At 35.1% G+C, this 13841-nt stretch overlaps 1 protein-coding gene across 9 annotated transcripts in view; it reads right to left on the bottom strand.

The window, feature by feature from the left end:
- Positions 1-13841, bottom strand: part of ATG7 (autophagy related 7) — a 133039-nt gene that overhangs the window by 80576 nt on the left and 38622 nt on the right. For all 9 annotated transcript variants that reach the window (XM_069769759.1, XM_069769760.1, XM_069769761.1 and 6 more), the window contains one exon: positions 1634-1756. In XM_069769759.1, the coding sequence (XP_069625860.1) occupies positions 1634-1756 (123 nt within the window). The remainder of the gene's footprint in view (positions 1-1633; positions 1757-13841) is intronic.

Raw genomic sequence — 13841 nt, 5'->3', positions numbered from 1 at the left:
TTTGTACATCAGTTTTTCCACCTATAAGCAATGATTTCACCACATAAACCTCACTGTTTACCCCAAAGATTTTTGAAAGCACACTAATTCCATTTTTTATGTTAAACTTTGAACTTCAGTAAGTTTCAATAAACTCACACCAGACTTTACATTTTTCTAAATGATATAAAAAACCACCTGTATATATTCTGAAGCTGCAAAAGAAATTTATTAATTAATATCTGCAAAATAATATATTACTAACTAGGGAATTTTAATGGGTTTTAATGCTGTCATTAGCAGCCCAGACACTTCTTAGCAGCCTAAAAGTCAGGTATAGTAACCAGACTACAATCACTTTTATTGTTAACGAGTAGCACCTGTTAAAGGGTATTTGTTTTCCTTTCTTAGATCCCTCTCTAATATATATATATAAACTTTTTCTAGGTATCATCAGGCTGATTTAAGAATGCATCAGGTACTTCACAGTTTAATGTCTCCAGCATCTGCTCCAATTATTTTAAAAGGCTAAAACATGAAACAGAGAGTCAAGTCATCATTATCCCCCGCAAACCTTATTAAGCAACACTGTTGAGCCATTTCCAGCTGAATAAACAGCTATACCATTTGCACAGGCTACAGTAACAGAATAATCACATCTCAAAGCCAACTTCAGAAACATCCATGTGATACGACTACACCAAAATTTAATTATAGATGTAGAACAGTACAGACATTTGCTGATGGACTAAGGATTACAAATCATTATTAAAATACAATATTAAGACATATACCTGTTTCATTTTTTTATGGGACAAACTCAATATCACAGCTCTTTAGACACAGTTATTGCCCATGAGAACAAAACATACCCTAATTTCATTCCACATTACAACTTTTGTCACTAGACAAATAAACAGCATTGTTTTTTCCCACATTATAATCCATCAAGCAGTATAATAATTACATTTTGATTGACCTAAAATGATAATTGATTTCCTTATACCACATAACACAAGTCACTTGTTTTTGTTTTTTTTTTAAAGCAATACTTGAAAACTCAGATATAAAAAGTTATGATTAATTTAAGAGAATGTCTAACCTACCTAGGAACCTGTGTAAATACTGTGGTTCTTAGCACATAGTGGGCTCTGTGCTATCATAGCCACCTATAATCAGTACTTGTATACAGTACTCATAATGCTTGCACAAACTGCAGTTTACCCTGCCAGTGAAACACACCCTAAAAGACAACAGACAGGAACTTTCCTGATATAAATTCAGAACTGTCAAGCAACAACTGTTACTTAAAATATTTCTGTAATTTCGCTAAATGTGACAAAAATAAAATGAATAATAATAATAGTGTTACATGTTTCTAACTAGATGTCAACACGCATCCCATCATCTATCCATGAAAAAGAATGATCTCTCATATCCAACAATATTTCTTATTCTATAGCATTAAGAGGACACATCTTATCTCACTAGATGGAATAAGCACGTGGCTTATGTAAATCATCCTGTAAATCAAATACTACTGCTTGATTCTATCAGCGATTCATTTAATCACATGGTTATACAGCTGAACATAAAACCAAGCACCCTTTACTGCCACCTGTTTATTCTTAACATCCGAATTGTATTTTCTTACCTCAGCAGCCTGTGTCTCCTGGTGTAATAAAGTTAGACCTGTCAAGTCTTCTAAGAAGGAATGTGAAGAATTAAAAACTTTAGCTAGGAAATTAAACCCTTCTCGTTCATACTGGTCAAGGACCTGTCAAATAAACAAACAGAAAAGTATTTCAAATATAACACCCATAACGTGATTCATCATCATATTTTGCTTGCAAAATAAAAGTACAATCTTTTTGAACACTCAGAAAATGACTGTATATTGCAAACAGGTAAAAATTACAGAGAAAAGAATGATCTTTTCTCCCAAATCAATTTCTAACGTGGGGAAGGGTGGAGGTAAGAGGAAAGAGGAGTGAGGTTTACGATTTACTGTTTTAAACATATTTTTAACCTTATAACAAGACATGATATGGCAAGAAGAAAAACTTAGTTGCAAAGTCACGAATGGAGCATTTGAGTTACACAAAACAGAGTAAAAGACTGTTCCAATGTATCAGTTAAGGGAAAGAACCATGCTGGGACAGACTGAAAAATTCTCCAAGTCAGTGTCCAAGTCCAACATCCTCTCAATCTCCAGAGATTCAGGATTCTGATACTATTGTATCTTAAAGGACTCTCTATTTTTCTGCTCTAATCTTCCCAGTTTATCTTTTATTTTGAGAATCTTAGAGTCCTACAAGAATTGTGAGGAAGGTTTTAGCCTATGCTCCTCTCAAACCCCTGACCATGAAGAATTTTACTTCATGCAGCTTTAGCTTAAATAACTATTTCGCAGGCTGATTTCAATCAACTATGACGGAGATTGAGGAAAGAAAAATATCAAAGATGAACATGACTCTACAAGTTTTGTGAAAGCAGGTAGCAACAAAATGAAAGAACTTATGATCGAGCAATCGCAGTATCCATTGTCTTCCTATTTTTGTTCTGAGTTCTACCACTGATCATTTAATATTCTGCTCTGCTGTCATCATTCTCACAGACGAAGCAGCTGAGCTTGACACACTGCAAAGCAACTTTTCCTATAAATATTCATGTAGCAGACCAGGACGCATGCAGGGACTTCAGAAACACACAATATTTTAATACAAAGGAGCAGTATATATGACATCGATAGAGATGCAGGGGAAGGATCATCAGTATCACCCCATACAGAGAAGATGCAAGCTCTTCAGAAGAGTCCATGGAATGGCTTAATCCATGAAACTGAATGCCTGCCAAAAACCTTGTAATGTGAAAGTTATCATTGCCTTTCTCAACACTTACATCTTCATCTCAATCGTCATCCTCCACAGATAATTCAATATCAGTTCAAGAGTGAAGGACAGAAAAGGGGGCTAATGATCAGGCAGTTTCACAGATGGCTGTTATTTTTCAGAATGGCTGCTATTTTTCAGAATGATGATAATTTCCAAAACCCAGCATCTGTAAAAGCCAGCACCTCTTCCAGTTGCTGATTCTGATAATCTACTCCTGCTTCTCACCCTCCCGACCACGTATGCTGTTCCTGTGTATTTAAACCCTGTGCATGTTAAGTCCCCCAATGAGTCCCTCCTTACCACATCAATTTTTACAAGCAACATTGCATTGCTGTCATATCACACTTTTCAGAAACACATCCTCTGCAGACAGTGGAGTTTAGCTGTACTTGAAAAAAGCTCCAGCATAAGCCCAGCACTCATTAAACACCAGAGAATCCGCAACCAACTACATCTCTAACTGCCCAGCCATGGGACAAGTACCAAATCAGACATCAAGATATGGTTCCAGGACTCCTGTCCTCAAAGAAATACTTGATTTTTCATTCTCTGATGTATAAATTTCCAAACAAATCACAATATTGTGCCCATCCATAACTTCTTATAGCTTATCTGTGCAAATCATGTATCTATTTTTAACTTCTCTCATTTTGGTGTAGTACTTGCAGAACAAGTAAGTGGAACACATGAAGTTCTTTTATACAGAACACTGCTACAGGGGCTGTGGACAACCTTTTTTCACTGTATATATTCTACCCTTATTTTGGGAGAGAAGCAGTAAGAGAAATTTGTACAGCTTAGGTACTCCTTAAACATATCCACTCTTACTGGACGGACACGTTCCCCGTAACCAGGGGAATTAATTTCCTCTGGAAAAGAAGAAAAAAACCACCCTGGAAGGACTGCAGTTTGTTCTATTGTGAAATAGGCAATTCAGCAAAGTGAGCTCCATTCCAAGGTTTAAAAATGAGCAGACAAGTCCTGCTACCCCTACCCCCAAAGAAGAAGCCATTCATCCTTCTTTGGACAATAGGGGGGAAAGGGGAGGGCAGGGGGGAGAAAATTGTTTCATTATGAATTCATCTAACTCAACCAAAATCACAGCTTACTCTCAACAATGTTACTCTTTTCTAGTTTAACAATCCCTAAAGGTCTCAAATAACCTTTGCATTGATAAATCTCAAAACTGCGGGAACTTGCACAGCCCAACAGCATTCTTCAGCAAAACACGTCCACTGAGTTCTACAGGAATTCAAGCTCATTTAAAAAAATACTTATATTTAGCTGACAGACTGTAAGTTTATCAGTAAAAAACAACTGGGATCTGCACTCAGATCTTCATGCAAAATGTCCATTTAACAGCAAAATTATCTACTGCATATTTAGGTTTCAAAAAAAACCACAAACAGAAACAACTGAAACACAACTATGAAGAGGAAGAAGACAGATGTAGGTGACTATGACAAACATTTCGCACCTTCTTGACCACACTTTACACTTCTTAAATAAATAAATAAATAAAAACTGCATTTCATGTTCTTACTAAATCTGGAGAAATTGTTCTTCATACTTTAAAGATTTATTTTGCCACACATGGGTTTTTGTGTATTTGTGCCATGACCCATAAACATAATCAGAAATTAAAAAAAGAAAAAAGGAAAGGAAAAAAAGAGATTAAAAAAAAGCTTAGGAGCATTTCTTAGGGTTTTTCTTGTTGTTTTTTATTCCTGAGATAAACACACCAAGACAAACTCATCTGACTGTTCACAATGCAATGCAAAGAACTGGACAACTTCAGCATCCCATTTGAGATGTGTCCTCTTAATATTATCCATTATATATATTGTGAAATTGCACTGTGAATATATACATACATTTAATGACTATCCTGTGTTTCAAAATGCTAATATAAACCCACCAGATGTGCAGAAGTCTCTTGCATCTGGCTCTTTGCAAAACACTGTAGTCAGACATCAACTTATAAACTTGGATTACGTTCACAGCCCTACCAGTATATAATCCTCAAAGCTATCAGCATTATCAAATGTGTTGCTACTGCTTTAATTCATTGGAGCCACAATACAGAGCTTATGAGACATCTTTTTAGTGATGTAGGCTAGATTATAGTTCATAGTATGTTGAAACAATATACAGCCTATACACAATGAAACTGTAGCCTTATTCTAAAATATTACAGCATATCAAAGAAATGCAGGGACAACAACAAGATATATTTGTCTCCTCCCAGAGGTAAAAATTGCTAAAAGATGTATACTGCCTTGGGATATGCAAATATTATGAACAGAGCAGGGAACTATGGGCAACCTTACTAAGTGTATCAAATAGCCTTTAAATCTGGTTGATTTTGTTCCTCAGCTAACTATGCCTTGATCCTCATTTCTAAATAACTATGACTCAAGCCTGACGTGAAAATTTCCAGGTATTGCTTCCTCAGAAAGTACATTACTTCAGTGTGTCAGGGTGCTCTGTATAAACTGCCCTGGTTTATTTCAGAGACGTGCTTAACCTTTCTATATTCCCTGCCATCACTATAAATGAATTCTTATGTACTCACACAAAGCAGACTGCATGACTACACTGAAATCCACAGTGTCTAGCATTAGCTTTGGATGAATCACCTGGAAGAATTTTTATTAAATCCAAGTGCCCTTTGTATTGTGATTAGCATTGAAGAGACTAGGAAGTCTCCCATTAAGTGTCTTTTAAAATATTAATAAAACATTAATAAAGTAAGATCACAGAACCATGAGTTGAAGGTATATAATTTTTAATATGACCAAATCTGCTATCGTTATGGAAAGATTTAAAAATGCATCTTCACCCTGTAGAAACTCCATCATGTCACACTGCTAGACTTTCCATGGCGCTACAATGGCTAATTTAGGTTAGGGTAACAAATCTGACTATAGACACAGTATCTTAAAAACCTAAACCTGAAGTACAACAATACAGAGAATTTTTCTTGTATTGGCACCCACAGAACCCTGAGAAACTTCATAAAAAAGTGTACTTGCTGATTATAATTACTTGTTTTTTATAATGGGAACAGCCTGCTGAATAGAAGTATCTGTTAACTAGTTTTAAAACAGAAATTCCACCCACATGGCCCAGAGAACAACACATCAGGGAGCCAAAGAATGACCTGGCAGCATCACTCTGTTTGTTACCTGAGCAGTGGTGGCACCATTAAAGAAGGCATATACAATAATGAAATCCTTTTAATATAGGCAGCAATTGAAAGAGCATTTTTTCACCTTCAGGGAATTTCCCAATTCAGAGAATTGAAACTTTAAAATAAATACCACAAAAGGGATAAACACCATTAACTTGCCCAAATCTCACATTTACTATACAAATTCAATAACAGCTCTCTTCTGATGAATGTAATGTGGCATATATTTGTTCAGTAGCCACTGAACATACCTCAAAAAGAAAAAAGAATGGGGCAAAATAAAACTCATCTCAAATTCCTGTGCCAGGAGACCACACAGGAATCCTCTGCAGGTCATCAGGAATAAAGCCAGTCTAGACATCAAATAGGCACAAAATAATTCTAAAAAATGTTTCCAGATTTAATAAGTACCCAATTTGTTGCTGTGTGGAAAGGAAATTTTCTCCTATTTAATCATGTCCAGCAGAGTCTAAAGGCCCATGGTTGGAATGAACTTGCTTTTTCAGTTCTTAACAGTTCTCTTTGCTGCTAACACTGTACTAGGTACCAACATGATCATTCTGAATAACAGCTTTACAGGAGGAAAATGTTTGAGAGATGTTAGAATTTTTGTTATTATTGATCTCAAATTAGTTACTATCTGACCGCAGATGTAAAAACCCCCTCTCAAACTTCTGGGAATAAACATGTCACTATCTAGTCATGCAGTGACATGTCACTATGTAGCAATTAATTTGCTCAAGCAGGGAAAACTGCAAAGCAGCAAAAAAAAGAACCAGAAGGATATAATTCTTCTCCCTAGCAAGGCAAGCTGGAGGAATACAGATTTATTAAGTAACTCTTATATTTTCTCACTGCACGTCACTTTTCAGAGCTTAGGAGGAGAATTAGAAAGTAACACGACTTCCGTGTTTCACATCTGTTACAAATACTGTCAGGAGAAGCCATGTTTTAAAACCACACTCTTTTCTGACACATGTAAATCTTCTCTCAGGTTGATGATATATCCTTGGTCCCAGTCTCCATTTTACAGAGCCAGAGCTACAACTGATTTTTCACATGATGGCATTTTAATAGAACAAATGAATCTGTGGAAGCACATTATCACAACAGGCATAAATTAATGTATTGCTAGAGCCTTTTGTGTAAATGATACACAGTAACCCATTTTATTAGCAATCTTTTTATTCTTGTCTATTTACTGAAGGAAAAAAAAAGGGAATCTCATGGTAGGAGGAAAAAAATAGAGGCTTAGAGTAAAAGAACTTGTTCTGAAACGAGAAACAGATGTGCAGCCTTGGTGTTATATTCTTTTTAATAGCATTCTTCACAAAGAAGTCTCAATTGCTGGGTAGAAAGACATACAGAAAGACAATCTGGCTCCAGGATTGCTTTATAGCATAAAAGTTAATATCTGGTTAGGTAAAAATACAAAAAATAAACTCTTAATCTCAAGAACCTGGCCACTGATGTAAAACCGGCTCACATTTTACGCCTCATTTCTGTCACATAATTTTTAAACTTTTTACCAGTATTTACATTTGTTTTGGCTTTTTTGTTTTCTAAGTAGTTAGCATCTGTAGAGCTTGAAACAGTGTTATTTTATTTTTCCTGGAAAGTAAACAAGAAATGAATGCTACCAGATTTATTGTTTACACTAAATAGGATACATGGGTAGCCTACCTCCAAAACAATACGGGTGCTGTGTTTTACACTCTTCCTGGCTTTAAACACTTTCCACTCAAAAAAGACAGCACACTTCCCCTCCCTGCCCTGCCTCCCCCCAAAGGGGATAGATACTTCATTAAACATTTCAGAGTCAGAAAAATCACAACACTCAATTTTAGAAATTTTACATGCCTAGATATATTTTTGCACAGCGCTAACTATCCAGTTATCACAGGCAATGCAGAATGAATAGGAAACTACTCTGAGTGTTAGCATGCTGAAAAGAGACATTTTGGTTTCAGCACCTGCTTGGAAAATAAGGAAGACATGTAAAAGCCTTGCCAGTTAAACGCTTCAAAGCTCAGTGTATCTGCTATTAAAACAGGAAGTTTAGTGAAAGACTACAGTGCTGTGAAGAATCCTCCTAAGTGAGGCATGTGAGCCATTGGGATCTTGGGTCTAGGCAGTTGCACAGGCAGCAATGCTAATGTTCAAAATTTTATCATGAGACCCATAATTCTGGTTTCCTTAAAAAATCTTCAGCTCCTAGGCTCTTGCCTTTTCATGAAGTTCTCTATTTTTACTGCCATTTGGTCCTAAAAAGTTGTAAAGAAAAGCCTAATAAGGTGATCCTGCAATACACCTATGAAAAAGAATGCAACAAACCTAAACTTTTTTGAACATCACATAATGAATTTTCAGGGACTCAGTTAATGATATTGGAACAGAAAAGTCTGACTGTTACATGAGCACAAAGATTATTCTTAAGACACTTCATCTTTTGATAGTACTCCAAGTATTGTCTAAAATGTGTGTATGAATGATCATACAGATTTGTGCTTTCACACACGACTAAGTTTTACGAACAACATCATAAAATAAAGTTCTGAAGAAGGCTGCATTCCAGGTGCACACTGAAGAAGGCTATTCTGAAAATATTGGAAGGTTATAAACCACAAGGCAAAAATGGCATCATTTTTGGCTCATGTCCAAATAATTAAAACACCCTTTGCATACACAATTTTCTCCTTACCTTCCCATAATCAGTATTAAAAATGAAAGCAAATCAGTATAAAACCTTAACTAATCCAAGTACAATATGCTGAAAATTCATTTAAGAAGGAGATTGCTGTTTTAATTTAGAGTAGGAATGTAGTGATACAAATGTGTTTTGTCTGTTGCTATTGCCTACACTGAGTTTGAATTGCAATGGACCAAAAATGGAGTATTAACTTACTGAAGAATAGGCCCTGAAAGGTCTCAACAAGATTTTTTTTAGCTTAGGACTTTTCAGTTTCTTCTTTTGGATAATGAAAAGGAGGAAAGTAGAGTTCTTAGAGATTTAAGAGATGTCAGTTTAAGCATGATCTTGTCAACATTAAGTTCTCGGGAACTGCATGCATTCTGAGCTTTTCTGAAATAAGCTTGTTGTGTTTTATATACAAGTAAACATTTTTCCTGGTATGAATCGATAGACTGATAATACAGACAAAACTGCGAGATTTTTATTTTAGCTACTCTTTCCTTTCTAAAATATTTCTCACAAATTATTTTAAACATAACTGCATCTTCAGATTATAGTCAGTATAAGGATTTTCTACTGGACAGCGTACAAGTTTAAGGCATTCCTTGCCTGAAAGCATTAGTAAATAGAAGTGAAAAGAAAGAAAGGGATAGAGAGGGAGGGTAGAAAATAAACATCTCAATTTTAGAGACTGAGAATAGAGGAACAAAAGAGTTTTCAAGTCGACAATATCATTAGATCATCTGTCCTGACCTCTTTTAATACATGGGTATATCCTTCAGTCACCTAATAGCCATCTCTTGCTCACTCCACGTTTTACACTGGACGGATATTTACAACTTTATTTATCCCCATTCTGCTTCCTGTCCGAAATTTATGCTGATTAGCTCATCAGTAGTTACAACATTTTTGGCTCCAGTTCACACTGGCATTAGTCACTATCTATTGTACAGCAACTGCAGAAAGCCCTTCTTTTTCCCCAGTCGCATCTGAGCTTTTTGACGATTTGTGGCTGGGTAATCTGTTTGTTACCTATATATAGGGACAGGCATCTATAGCACAATTCTCTTTTTTGCCTTGAAGAAACAGTCCAGAAACAGCATCCATTTTCCGCAGACAATCCCTAATGCTAGGAGTGAAGCAAGGTCACTTCTAAGTGATCTAAGAAAATTATTCTTTTCACAGAAAAGCAAATGTCTTATGCTGAATACTGTTTTGGCTGTCTATACAATTTGATTCTGTAAAGACTGGAGTGGTCCATCTTTGATGGGTTGACTTAAGCAAGCAAAAAGCCAGTAATGACTGGGTACTGCATATGAAGTCATTTATTCCATTTAGCTCTCCCCCGCCATCAGCAGTTCAACAATAAGGCATGATCTGTCAGACACTAAGCACCCAAAATTATCACTACCTTAAGCAGAAATTGCAGCTGCTCAGTAGTTACTAAATCCAGGTCTCTAGCTTAAAAATCCATATTTTGTAGACTATTTCAGAGCAGAGGATTTTATTATCTGGATGTGCTACCACACCTATGCAAAACAGCACTGGAGGAACAACAGCATTTTCACCCAAACTACACATATTTACTGGATTTCATCAGTTTCAGTTCTTTTACCATCTTTTTAAATTCAATGTCCTTCCCTTTTTCCAATTTTAAAGAAAACAGAAGAACTTCTGGAAAGACACAGATATAGGCAACCCTGTAAAAATGTGGAAAAATTGAATAAAGGTTAAATCTAACTTAAACTGTTATAAAATGCCTACATGGGCATTTGCAAACAAAAGAACTGTTGCCCAATAAAGTGAGGCTGATGATTTGTTAAGTTTAACAAAAGAAAATAGGTATAGATGCAGACAGACTCCTGCAATGAGAAGAATGCAGAAAAGCATAAAAGAAGAAACTACAATAGTTAAAAATAGGAAGGTATTAAAAAAATAACTGGGAAAAGATGTAGTACCCATCCCTTTAATATCATGAGATTAAAAATATAATTCAAATACAAGTAAACTATATATAATTTAAATATTGCAATCTAACATTTTAGCATCATTTAAATATGAGTTTATAATAAAGCAAGTTCTATTTGCATAAAGATTAGGGGAAAAAAAAAAAAGATCAGACTCTCACATCATCACCCAATGCCATGAAACAACTGTTACAAGACCTAATTATAGAAGAGAGAAACACGGATGTAGTTCCGTTCTTTCACTGATGCACGTTGGCATTACTTTTTAATATGTAAAGAGGTAAAATTATGGTCAAAATTGTCAAATGCACACTGTGCTGCACTGTAGAAATCTGAAGTACTTGGCTATCAAATTTATCAATGCAAGAGAGTGCTTTGGACCATAACCTTGTATGCCTGAAAATTTTCATTCATGTGATTTATACTTCACTTTTATGTAACCGTGCCAATTTTTCAAATTAGTTGCAAGTTTTTCTTATATACACTCTAACAATTGACAATTAGCACTCTTTGCACATAACCGATATGAACAAGAATTTTGTCTTGCTTATGGCACTAAATATGTCAACATATTAAATAACTTTTTTATTAGTAACTAATATTAAAGAATCGTGTACATTCCAGCCAGGAACATGTGGGGGTTTTTTTCAATTAAAGTGATTCCTCACCTTACAAATAAAAAATCTAGGCATAAATGGCAGACATGAAGCATACTGTGTCTATATTTTCTTTGATGAATGTGCATTGAATCCTTGGAATAACTGAACAATAAATAAGGGAATAGAGGCATTAGGTTGCAAGTATGCAAAAACCTTATGGAAGTAAAAGGAACAATTACAAATTACTCATATCCAGCAAAACAAAAACCTGACCTTTTCAGTTCCAGGCAGAAACCTACAGAATTAGGTTTGAACTGTTTCTACATTCAGCAATGGTGGGATGAACATCATCACCATACCATCTCTACACATTATATGTTCCTCATTTTTATCCAGTTCAGTATTCTCTAACTTTGTCTTTGCAATTCTTATATGAAAGTCTGTCAGCAAGTATATATTTTAAGTCAAAGTATTTTAGTTCAGTTTTGTTTTTACTGACACAAAAGGAATTCTGTAACAGCTTCACAGAGATGACATGACAGCGTTAAGTTGCCATTAGAATAAATAATTAAAAATGGTATTCTAGACACAGTTAGATATTGCACGTGTCAATACCAGAAAATTGTGGTGATGCTATCTCTTTCCTACTGATTGATAGTCCTTTACTCTGTACTCATTGCAGTTAAGAAGTAATTGAATTGAAGAAGAAATACTGAAAAAACAAAACTAAAAAAACTCTAAGACTCATACAATTTAATTTAAATGCAACAGAAATACAACCTGTCAGAAATATGAATCAATTGTTTTTAACAATGGCAGGTTTCTTCTTCCCCTTAAAAACAGTGTTTTAAAGTTAGTTAAACTTAAAAATGGGAAAATTAATTTTATTCATGGTGTAGAAACTGTATTATATATGAGTATTTTAACTTAAAGACTTCAATTAATTGTTTTTTTCTTTTAGTTCAGATAATACAGATTTCTATTTAAGATGGACTTCATAAACCATTCTCTCTCCCACTTACAACTGCTTGGAATAATACCTTAACATCCATTTAAGATCACTGAACAACTACTGGAACATATTTTTACTTCTTTTAATGCTCTTTAACATGGAGACAAGCAAACTAGTCAATACCATGGACCAGACAGTCACACCAGCTGCTTCTTGGACAAAATTCTGGGATTCTCTGCAACATGGATTTGATGCTACTATCTTACATGGTATGCTGCCACATCAGCATAAATCAACATGCTATTTCACTTAAACATCAGGAAACACTTAACAAATTCACCAAATAAAAGAAACACGAAATAACAAAATCATCTGTTTTCTTCTCTGAAGGGCAAAAGTGTGTTACTTATTACTAGAAAGGGATTCTTAATCTAGCAACTTTACTATTCCAAAACCAAAGTAATAATAACAGAAGAGCTGATTTTCTGGAGCAAAATGAAGAGGGAATAAAACAAATTTCAGAGAGTTGTATGTTCTCTGTTCTTTTTTTCTCCCTTCTTCTTTCTCTCTCCCTCTCAAGAAACCTTCTTAATCATTTAATCAGCGGCTTTCATTTAACCCACTGCAAAGAACACAATACTCAAGAATGGTTCCTAAAAACACTTTGCAGTAAACCTTTGCTATCTACTCCCTTGTGCCATGAAGACAAACCATAATGATTTGGGAAGGAATGTTGTTTTAGTTTGTTATTTAAACACATTTTCTATGACAAGTTGCATTTAAACTCCCTACGATATCTAATGGTTGCATCTCCCATCCAGGAAGAAGTTTTACATGATGAAGACAAATGGATTGACTAGAATAAAGACAATTATCTTAGGATAGGGGAGGGGGCTGGTTAATAAAAACTGGTTTTGCTCAGCAAAACATAAAAGATGCAAACCTCCAGTTTTCAACATTTAAATACAGTTGCAAACACCCACACTCAAAACAAACATTTTGACACTGCACATACAGCTGCTAGCTTCTGAGAAGCCAAGATTTACTTATCCTGAAGTCAGAAGCTTTGAAAACACATCCTCCTCTCAGAGCCCTGAACTCAAAAAAATCCTCACGTATGTGAAAATAGCTGGGTGGGTGGTTTAGTCTCACAAGACACAAACCGATCTTTAACTTTTTATAAACCACGTCAATTCTTAATACAGATAAATACATTAACAACATAAGCTAAAATGGAATAATGTCTTACCAATTTATTGTGGAGAAGCTCTAGTTCCTTCTCCTTAAGAGAAATAGTAAGTAATAACAGCAAGAAATTAGTCCCTGCTGTAACTCCAACTAAATTATAACAGAATAAGAGAGAGTAGTCAAAAGAAAAAGTCTCCTGAATTCTTTTATACTTGCTACATTTATCTTAGTTGAAGAAAACATAACAAAACAATGAATTGATTAAGAAGCGATTTCACAGATATGTTAGAAGTTGAAATGAAGGTACAATAGAATGTCTAAGAGCAATTTTTCATTAAAGATTTCTAGCGTCATCATGTCTGGGGAAGGGGAGAAGA

The sequence above is a fragment of the Haliaeetus albicilla genome, chromosome 24, assembly GCF_947461875.1.
Source record: "Haliaeetus albicilla chromosome 24, bHalAlb1.1, whole genome shotgun sequence".
In the NCBI taxonomy this organism is placed as follows: domain Eukaryota; kingdom Metazoa; phylum Chordata; class Aves; order Accipitriformes; family Accipitridae; genus Haliaeetus; species Haliaeetus albicilla.
This window is presented reverse-complemented; position numbering and strand designations above follow the sequence as displayed.